Source organism: Condylura cristata, unplaced genomic scaffold (assembly GCF_000260355.1).
Source record: "Condylura cristata isolate star-nosed mole 26May11 unplaced genomic scaffold, ConCri1.0 scaffold00026, whole genome shotgun sequence".
Taxonomy (NCBI): Eukaryota; Metazoa; Chordata; class Mammalia; order Eulipotyphla; family Talpidae; genus Condylura; species Condylura cristata.
In genome coordinates, this window is record NW_004567127.1 from 8,942,368 (window position 1) to 8,952,937 (window position 10,570).

Consider the following 10,570-nt stretch of genomic DNA (forward strand, 5'->3'; position numbering starts at 1 on the left):
GTGTTGCTGATTTGTTTGTTTGCTGGTCCCACCCTGGACTTAACAGCATCTGCCATCTGGCCTTTTCCATCACAGGCTGTGCTGACTTCTGCATGGTGCCCACTGCAGGGCTTTGAGTAGCACCTGGGGGTTTTCTTGAGCAGAGGTGTGCAGTGGGGCAGGGTGAGAAGCACAGCACGGGAAGAGCCAGCTGGGCCCACGCCTGGCCCAGACCGGCAGTCGGACCATCAGGCCAGGGCAGACGCAGGGAGAAGCCACATGCCTGGCTTCCTCTGCACCACCCGCTCCCAGACAGTGCCCCTTCACGTCTCTCGTGACAGTGAGGCTGGGGTAAGCCCAGGCCACACTGCTGCCTTGAGATCACTGAAGCCGTGTCCTTCCTAAGTGCACTCCCGGTCTGGCCTCCTGCACCTGTCCAGGCTGCCTTTCCTGAAGAGCTCACCTGTATCACAGTCCAAAGTCCAGATCTCTGGTAAAGGGCTTTCCAGCTGCTGTCCCTGAGACTGTTTTCTCCAGAACAGTCTGGCAAGAGGGACTACCTACCCCTGATGAGGAGTGGGGTGCAGAGAGGAAGGGATACCAGTATCCACGATGCCCAGCCCCGTCTGCTCGGCCCTCCCCCCATCCACAGGGCCTGTATCTGTGCGTGTGGCCTCCTGGCACCCATGTCTTACAGAGCACGCGGAACTCACATATAGAAAAACCCACATGTAATGCAGACTTGGCCAAGGGTCGACTGTCTTTTTCTCTGCGTGTCTTTCCAGTTCTCAACAGCACTTTCTTTCCAGAAACACCCTCTATTCCACCACCTCGGAGCTCCTTCCCTTAGCTGGCCAGATACCTCCCAACCCTTCAGAGATTTCAGAGATGGAGCTCTGGGCTGGTCCCCGGTCGCATCTCCCAAACAACCTCCCCCCCCCCCCCCCCGCCCCCCCCCCGTGATCTCTCCGGCCACTGGCAACAGCCCCTGGATGAAACTCCCTGCACCCCCATCTCATGCAGCCACTGACCTTGCCTCCCATGGCCTTTCACCTCAAGGTTCGGGGGCGGGGGCTGCATCGTGGACATCCCACTCCTCTGGGCTCCGGAGACAAGTTCCTCCTGCCTTCCAGCTACTTCTACTCGGGAACCGAAAAGCTCGTCAAAGGGAAGCCAGCCAGGATGGGACTGACTCTTCACGCCTCCCTGGCCTCCCCGGGGTGGCAGTCCCGCCCATCTCGCCACTGTCCCCAGCACACACCCGGTACACAGCTGGGTTCTCCCGAAGCCCTTTCTCCTGCACCCCAGTTCTAATCCACAGAGCATCCGGCCACCCCCACCCACATCCAGTCTCCATCCTCACTGCCCTCCAGCCGTGCTCCCTGCTCACCACCCAGTGGCCCCTCCGCCCCCTGGGTGCAGCCCACTGACCACAGCCATCATCCCTCCACGGCAGACGGCTATGTCTGACCAGATCACAACACCCTCTGCTGACAGGTCTTCCCACCACCCTTGGAATAAAGCCAGACTCCTGGGGGGGTCCACACTACCTGGATGCCCTGCCCAGCCCGCCCCAGCCTGCAAACCCCTCCACCTACTCATTCCACTCGTCACCCCACTTCCTTCCCAGCTGCAGGAACTTTGCCTGCCGCTCCCTTTCAGGGGCACTTCTGCCCACCCTCTGGCCCAGCTGAAGCTCGCCTTCTCACCCATCCCCATGCTCCCTCCTGTTTATTTCCTTCTAGTCAATTATCAAGGCTCTCATTATCTTTCATCTGTTTGTGTCTCCTGGAATGTAAACTGCAAGTATCCAGGAAGTCATTGCTCTGGCCACTCACCCCTCTGCCTGGCCTGACTCTGGGAGCTGCAGCTCCTGAAAGCCAACACAGCAGGGGTCCGTATCTGTCCTGAGCAGCATTAAGGCAGGTGTCAGTCGCTGGCCAGTCCAGCCCACCCAGCCCCAGGTCCCGATCTGACTCCACTGCCTACCTCGTCCTTGCAGCAAGGGCCGGCCTGGGCCCCTGCTCACGGGAACTGGAGTCCAGCCCTGCGAGTCTGAGCTGCTTCGAGCTGGCACCCACCCTGGGGCTTTTCAGGCAGAGCAGGCTTCTCGCCCAAACACCAAGCCCTGCTCTGTCCGCCCTTCACAAAACAGAGCCCTGCAGAGTCCCCAGCCCACTGGGAGTTTCTGAGCAGTCAGGCCAAGGTTTGCCTGGGCCCTTTCAGTCTCGACACCTTCTTCTGCACACCTGGGTCCATCCGTCTCCCACCCCCAGCAGCCCCTCTCTGCCCTGAGAACCAGCAGATGACAGTGCCTTCCCCAAAGGCGGCAAATGAGTCACACCCCTGTCACAGCCTTGTGCGAAGCCTTCTGGTGACTTCACTCACTACCAGGCAGGACACACACCTGCTATGCTGCCTGCGCTCTCCCCAACATGCTGTCTGTGCTCGGGCTGACCCCCCGATTCTCACCAGGCCGTTCCCCCCATCCACGCACCCATGGAAGAGCTACTTCTCCCCCTGGCATTCCCTCTCCACTTCATCTTTTGTAGGGACCCCAGCAGCCCCAGCACCCCTCCACTGGGGTGTCCCGCCTGTCCCCAGGCAGGGCATAGTCCTTGGGGCCCAGGGCACCATGACGCATGCTTTGATTGTAAGCCCGTCTCTTCTCTGGGCTGGGACCCAAAACCAAAACAACCCGGGTCCTCAGCGATCCTGGTTTGATGGTGACATGGCCCTGGAGGTGACCTGGGCAGGCACACAGGGAACATGCCTGTGGGCCAGGTGTCTGGTAGCCAAGAGCCTGGAGCCCCGCAGCGGAGAATCACGCAGCCCCGAAGGCAGGTGTTCCTCCAGGGAGAAAGAGCATTGCAGACAGAGAGGCAGGTAGCCAGGGCAAGCTATGACTCCTCTAGAAATCACAGGTCCTTGCCCCTGACGAGTGCAAAGTACAAGGAACATGGGGTGGGGGGAGATAAGGCTTGACTCAGGGGCAGGAGCCTGACGTTCACGCAGCTGCTAACGCATTAAGTAGGGAAAACGTCACTGGCCACTACCTTGGATAAAGGCAGTTAGGACCCTCTCATCTCACGCGAGTCATCCACATAGAAATGATGCCCAGATGGTCCCCACTTAACAGGGTGTGATACTGAAAGCATTTGTAAGGAATCCTGAATCTTCAAACTCTAATTCCTGAATATTGAGGCTCCTTAGAGAGTCAACATGCGTTTATTTCAAAAAGGCATTAAATGTCTTCAAAGTTTTGACACGCGCATGCATCCTTTTATTTAAAGTGCCAGGATAAGGAGTTTGGAGTTTGGATCCTGGGAGCAGTGATGGGGGTTGGGGGGCGGTCAGAGATGAGCTTTAGACAGCTTTTCTCGTTAAGGATGACCCTGCGTCCGCAAGGAGAAGGGAAGGTGAGTCAGAGCAGGACTGGAGGAGGGAGGTCTGGAGGCCGCCACATGGTCATGGGCAGACGACCTGAGAGGCTCAGGGCCGAGCGCAGGCCCTGACCAGAGGCGGCAGGAGGTGGGCGAGTCTGTAGGACTTGCTAAGGGGTAGGTCTCACAGGATGGGTGATGGACTGGGTGTGGGGGCTGAGGGAGGCCTCCAGGATGCTTGAGGGGTGTTCATGCCACCACTGAGCTGGGGACATGGGAGGGGAGCTTGGGTTGTCGGGAGGGAGATCCTGAGGTCAGGCTGGGCCCCACGGCATGTCCAGCCCTGCCCAGCACAGTCCCTGGCAGGAGTGGCCTCAACATGGCCACGGGGTGACTGGATGGATGGATGGATGGATGGATGGATGGATGGATGGATGGATGGATGGATGGATGGATGGATGAGGTCCCAGTCTTCCTGGCCTCACAATTCCAGGGAACATCCCTGCATCCAACTTCTTTCCCTCCCCCCGAGTCTGAGCTCCTGGTACCCAGCTATTATTTACCAAGGAATTAATTTGGTTATGCCAAATGTCCCCAGGAATGGCTGGCATGGCCATGTCCCCAGGAATGGCTGGCCTCTCCCTCCCTCTCGTGGCCAGAGGAGGAGGCCCTCCATGCCAGCAGACAGTTCCAATGCCTGGCATGGAAGAAGGGCCAGGTCCAGCCCCAATATGGACTAGAAAGGGCTCTGGTCTGCAAAGATCCCCCAACACTCCCAGGGCACCCCTGGGGCAGTCAGAGTACCTGGTGCCAAGGGTACCTGCTGGGCTCCTCATTTCTCTACCGACCATGTCATGATTAAGATCCCTGCCCCAAGCCTTGCCCCCAGGCCCAGAGTGCTGGAGGGAGTGTGGGGAAGAGTCTGCTGCTCACACTGGCCACTGATGTGGGGAAAGGTCCGAGGAAGCCTGGGCTGGAAGAACACAGCCTTCTGGGCTGGGCACCCAGGCCAGGGCCGGGGGTCGAATGTGGTTATACTCTTGACGAAGATGAGACTGGAACTAGAAGAGACCGGGAAGGAGCAGGCTGTCTGTCCTGGAGAAAGCTGGATGACTAAGTGGAAGAGACCCCAGGACTAGCACAGCCAGGGAGGCCTGGAGGACAGGTTCCCAGGGGACCATGGCTGCCCTGTGAACTCTATAGTGGGGTGGGAGCGCAGCCAAGATCTCCTGGGACAACCCCAGGGAAGACAAGGGTTGGGGTGCAGGAGGCAGGCTGTGCCCCCAGCCCACATGACTGTGACACCCCCTGTTCCCCGACCTGGTCCTCTTCCCATGAGATGCACCCCCATGCTGGCCACTCCCTCCTCCCCGTCCCTCCTGCCTTGCTCCACCGGTTTCCACTTGGGCCTCACCCCCGTTAGACCATGAGCTCCCAGAGGGCAGGAGCCGGCCCACCCTGGGGGCCCAGGAAAGTTTTTAAATAAAAGAAAGCACTGGCACTGGACACACTCGCTTTTCCACCTTTCCTGCGGTCATTTAGGATTGACCAGAGGCCTGGGGGTGTGGGCTAGGGTAGAGAAAGAGAGGAATAGTGAAAGAATGGGGGTGAGAGGGCCCCCAGTGGGATGGGTGGGGACTGTAGAAGCCCTCGATGGAACGGCCCAGGCGGCCCAGTGCCTGTCCCCATCTGCTCTTATAGGATCCACGTCCTGCTCCCAGGCCCCTGGCTCGCACCCGGGCACACCTGCCAGCCCACAGCTCCCCAAGCCTGGGCCACCTCCGCCTGTCGCCTAGCCACAGAAGCCAGACTCCCCGGGCGTGGGCTCCCTCTCCTTCGGGCCCCCATCCCCAGTCTGATGCTGACCTGGGGCCCCAGAGAGGTAGCTGAAGGTCCCAGAGAGGTAGCTGAAGGCAGAGGGGACAGGGTTAGCAGCAGTGTAGACTGCCACAGGCCCAGGCTGCGGGGTTGGACAGGTAGAAAGGCCTGGGAGGCCTCGCCTCAGCAGGGTCCAAAGAGCACAGGTGTGGCTGCCTCGCGCCCGCCTCACGCCGCCTCGCCATAAGTCCTGCCTGCTCCGGGCTTACCTGCTCACAGGGGCTCTGCCTGTGGCCACGAGCAGAGACACCACCACCATCCGGCCGCCAGCACCAGGACACCAGCTGAAACACCAGCCTTGGGGTGTCCGGCCACCAGGCCTCACTGGCGCCCAGGTAAGAACCTGGTTCTCGGGAAGAGTAAGGTCCAGCCCGGCAGCAGGGACCCCAGGGTGGCAGGACAGCGCAGTGGCTGCCTGGGCCAGAGCCTTGGGCCAGAGCCTCGAGCGGGGCTCCCGGCCGGCTGGGAGGGGCCGTCCCTACAAGGGGGCTCAGGTGCTGGCGGGCTGCGAGGAAGCTGGGACAAGGTGCCAGGGCCCCAGGGCTCCTCTGGGCTGCCTCTCCCGGTGGGTGTCCGAGGTATCGAGGTCTGAATACGCCTTGCTCTGAGCCCCTAACTCTGAGGGGTAAACGCCAGCCCACTCCCCGCTCCCCTCTGAGGTCGGTGGTCCCAGGAACCACACGGTGGCTGGTATTGGAGGGGGCAGGGAGCAGGCCTGATAGTAGCCGGCTTACTTTCTCTTCCTCCTCCCTGTGGAAGAGCAGGGAGGAGGGGTGGCTGGAGGAGGCAGTACAGGCTTCCAGCACTCCCCACCTTGGGGAAAGGAAAGGGGTTCCTTTCTTTTGTGCCAGTTCCACAATCCCTTAATTGTTCACTGGCAACTGGTTCCCGCATCCCTTAGTCACCTTATCAGATTGTGTTATTTTCATAACAGTCCTAATAAACAGGGGTGTGGGCTGGGCTCGCGCTTACACTTTGCCCAGGATATTCCAGGGCTCTGGATAAGTCAGGTATACCACAGAGGTGTACCGACACCCACACAGCTGACATCATGATCCAGGTACACCTCATTCAAATAACTGGTAACCTTAGGCCACGCGATCAGCTGACACCCTCCCCTGCCCTGCCATTTCCACACATGCGTTCTAGACTCTCTGGGCCACCAAGGCCCTGGGGACACAGGGGTGGCAGGAGAAGCTGGCCCCAGGACGTCACCGCCTGCTGGCACGCATATAAGACCCTTCAGTGGTGGTTCTGCAGTCAGGTGGGTGTGGGCTCGTCTCTGAAAAGACCTCAGGCCTGTGACCCACTTTGAGCTCACACCCTGCCCGGGTCAACAGAGTAGTAACAGCAGGCTCCAGCAGAGGCTTAACTGACCCAGAAGGTAACATCTGCAAGCAGTGTGCAGCGCAGGGGATCACAAACTACAAGCGGGGTGAGGGGTGACTCGGGAAAGGCGGGGTGGGGCGGTAGTCAAATGAATCCTTGTCCACAAGAGGCTTGGCGCCAGCTCACAGCATTAACCAGCAGCGGTCAGACGGGCATGGAGGAGGGTGGGCCCGACGCCGGGAGGGCGGCTACCTGGGCACAGAGGACAGGGTGGTCCACGAGGGCTTCCTGAGGGGTGCTCCTGGAGCTGGCCAGGAGTGGGCAGGGGGTCTGGACAGAGGACTCAGAGCAAGGAAAACCAGAGAGACAGGCGATTGGGTGAGCTCCAGCAAACGCGGCCACTGACAGGGCCCCAGAGACCATCACAGACCCGAACACCTTCTGAGCGGGTCCCCAACTTCGGAGTCAATGGCAGGCTCCCTCCACTTTGCAGAACGGAGACACGTGGACTAGGGGCTCGCCTTGGCCAGGCACTTAGAGAGCCCAAGGCCGTCCCTGCGGAAGCGGGCACTGCCCTCCCGTCTGCCTCTGTCCCGCTCAGGACCAGGACCGAGCCGGGTCCCAGTGCCTGTCCACACAGCTCTCCTGGGCCCGCTGGGGCCTTCCCGACCTCACTGGCGAAATCAGGGGAGGCCAGGAGCCTGCCTTGGGTGTCCCAGGCCTGTCAAGCGGAGGGTTCCTCAGTGAGGCCACAGTGGGAGACGGCTCCAGGACCCCTAGAGTCAGGGGCTCTGGGTCTGCTCCCCAAGGCCCAGGTCAGAGCCCGGTCCAGGCCAGGGACGGCTGCAGGAGCCTGCCACACCCTGCCCGGTATTCCCCTCCCCAGCCCTGAGGCCTCTCTTTGGTTGGGCTTGGGTTCTAGGGTGACATCTGTGCTCAGCAGCAGACAAACCTCAACATGTCGCGGCCCAGCAGCAAAGCCATCTACCGTAAGTCCTGCACCCCTGCCCTCCCCTGAATGTCCTAGACGCCGAGGTGTCTCCCTCCCCGTGCCGGCTACCCCCTGAAACTGTCGCTATCTCCCCATGTTCTTTGGCCCCATCTCCTGCTTTGTACCCCTGCAGTGAACCGGAAGGAGTACTCACAGAGCCTGATCACAGACCCCAGCCACCTGCAGTATAGGGTGGAGGTGAGTAACAGGGCGCCTTCCCATATGCTGCTGCCCTGCCATAGCCAGGCACCTCAGATGAGTCCCTGCCACAAGGTCCCGGGGGCCCACCCAGCTCTGTCCAGTGACTCGGGCCTAACTGAGCCTCTAAGTGCAAGGACGAAGGAGTGTTCAGTCGGCCCCGCGGGGAAGGCCAGGTGGGGGGTTAGCTGTGTGGGTGTCCTGTCCCCAGGCATGAAGGAGGCTGAGGGCTGGGTCAGGAGCACCCACAAATACCCACCCCGCCCCCACCTGCATCCTGGCCCACTCCCTGCCACACCAGCCCCCAGGGAGCTGTTCTTTGCCCAGACTGTGCCATGGCCAGGCAGGAATGCCCAAGAGGGCACTAAGGGAGCCAGGAGGGGTCAGGCCCAAGCTCCACCTGGAGGAGGAACAGAGACTGGCCCAGACGGCAGGGCCACTTGGAGGCCTCATTGCCTGGAGGGCTGTGGTCACCAGCACGGACTAGAGGGGCCTGGCGGGAAAGCATTCAGCTGACAGGCTCAAGTCACCTGGGAGCAGTCCCAGGGCAGCAGCAGGTTCAGGGCTCTCAGTGGAGAAGCAGGAGGGACTTAGGGTGAGGATCTAGAAAGTCCATGCAGCAACAGAGGCAGGGCGCCCCCGGGCAGCTGGAGGGGAGGGGCGAAGGGCTTCAAGGCAGGACCCGGAGTTGGCAACTAGCTTCCTTTAGGCCCCACAGGTGAGAGCAGATGGAGGCGTGTCCAGGGTGGGGAGAGGGGTGTCCCCCGATGCACGTGCCATGTGGTCACTGTGCAGAGGGCAGAGGGGCAGGATCAAGGGGCAGACAGCAGCCCCCAACAAGGGCCTAGACCAGAGGGGCAAGCAAGACTTGGCCTTGTGAAGGCAGCCTCAGAAGGCAGACCTCAAGAGGGGTCTCCTTGAGGAAGAAGAGTGACAGCATAAGCCTGCAGGAATGGTCACACTAGCGGCCGGCAAGGACCTGCGACCACCGGGCCAGGCAAGAGTCAGGGAGGAGGAGGAGTTTGACCTTCCTGAGAGACCAGGAGGTAAGGGAAAGGCATCCTGTGTGGGGAACAGCGTGAGCCAAGACCAGGTGAGGGCAGTCTGTTCCCAGCGGGAGGAAAGGAAGCCAGGGATAGAAGTGGAGGGTCCTACCTCCGGCCCAGAATCCAGGTTTATTTGTTGGGACTCTGGAGGCCGCACCCATGGATCACTATTCAATGCTCCCACCCGGACTGAAGGTCTTTGCTCCAGAGTCCTAAACCCCCTTGGGTCCAGCAGACCCAAGCCGAGACCCGTCCCAGAGCTTCCTCCGGCCCTCACCTTGAAGGCCTGGGCCTTCCCACACAAGGAGTCCAGGGACACATCTTCCTCCTCACTGCCTTTCCCCCACCCCCTACCCTGTCCACCAACTCTCTAAACATCCCTCCTCTCTAAACTGTTCCCTGTCTGGGCCTCCTCCCCTCAGCACCTGATGACATGTAAGCTGGGGATCCAGAAAATCCAGGAGCCCAAAGATGCCCTGCAGAAGCTTCAGGAAATGGACGCTGAGGGCCGAGTGTGGAGCCAGGACTTGGTCCTGCAGGTCAAAGACGGCTGGCTCCGTCTGCTGGACATCGAGACCAAGGTCAGTGCTGCCCCTTTTCCCACTCCACCCTGGGTCACAGATGACCTAGGCGATAGAACAGCAAGCACCAGGCACTTGAACTCCAGGCCTCCGGGCCTCCAGGCCGGACACAGCCACCCCACATGTGCGACTCACATCCCAGCCTCAGAAGGAAGGGGGCCGGAAGCCCAGAGGCCAGCGGGGTGCCATTGGTGTCAAGCCTCTCAGGGGATTGCAGTGACTCCAGCCAGGGGCTCCTGAAGCCACTGTGACCCTCAGTGACCTCCCAGCTGACTTCTCGCCCCCCTCAGGAGGAGCTGGAATCTTACCGCCTGGACAGCATCCAGGACATCGAAGTGGCGCTCAACACCTGCTCCTACAACTCTGTTCTGTCCGTCACAGTGCAGGAGTCAGGGCTGCCAGGCACCAGCACCATGCTCTTCCAGTGCCACGAAGTGGGGGTGAGTGGCCAGAGGTGGCAGGAACAGGGAAAGAGGGGGTGCGGGGGCCGACAAGCACCTCTCTCTCTCACACTCAACACACACACACACACACACACACGTACATGAACCAGTCTGATCTGCTTGTGTGCTGCTTCCTCCAGGCCGAACGACTGAGGACCAGCCTGCAGAAGGCCCTGGAGGGGGAACGGGAGCAAAGGTAAGCAGGCGCTTCCCCCAGCCCACCTCACAGCCTGGGAGCTTGGGGCTGGCTTGACCAGACCCTGGGCCACTTCTTGGAGGGCCCCACCCACCTGGGCCTGGAACCTGGAAGTTCAAGCTGGGCGCAGTCCACAAATGGGCATGGAGAGGAGGCAGGGTGGGGTGGACTCTGGAGAGAGGTGGTGCTCCCCCAGGATCCTGTGGGCAAAGTCGTTGTCCTCAGAACCCTCAAAGATGTGTCCCCACCATCTATCCCACCAGACCCCAATTTGGAGCGTTCCGCCCTCAGCTGGACAGATGGAGAGCGCCTCCACTAGAAAGGCCAGTTCCTCTGGAGCCAGGATCCTCTCTGGAACGGGGGTCTCCCCGGGAACGGATGCCCCCTCCAGAACAGCCCTACAGGATGAACTCACAGTGGGGCCCCCCCCGGGAACAGATGCCCCCTCCAGAACAGCCCTACAGGATGAAATCACAGTGGGGTAACCCCCCGGAACAGATGTCCCCTCCAGAACAGCCCTACAGGATGAACTCACAGTGGGGTACC

At 60.8% G+C, this 10,570-nt stretch overlaps 1 protein-coding gene across 1 annotated transcript in view; it reads left to right on the top strand.

Annotated features, from left to right (window-relative positions):
- The first annotated feature begins 7,527 nt into the window (after positions 1–7,527).
- EPS8L3 (EPS8-like 3) overlaps positions 7,528–10,570 on the top strand; it is a 9,394-nt gene continuing 6,351 nt past the window's right edge. The window contains exons 1-6 of the mRNA XM_004689503.1: positions 7,528–7,558; positions 7,694–7,758; positions 9,227–9,385; positions 9,676–9,825; positions 9,969–10,024; positions 10,288–10,445. Coding sequence (XP_004689560.1) covers positions 7,528–7,558; positions 7,694–7,758; positions 9,227–9,385; positions 9,676–9,825; positions 9,969–10,024; positions 10,288–10,445 — 619 coding nt within the window. The remainder of the gene's footprint in view (positions 7,559–7,693; positions 7,759–9,226; positions 9,386–9,675; positions 9,826–9,968; positions 10,025–10,287; positions 10,446–10,570) is intronic.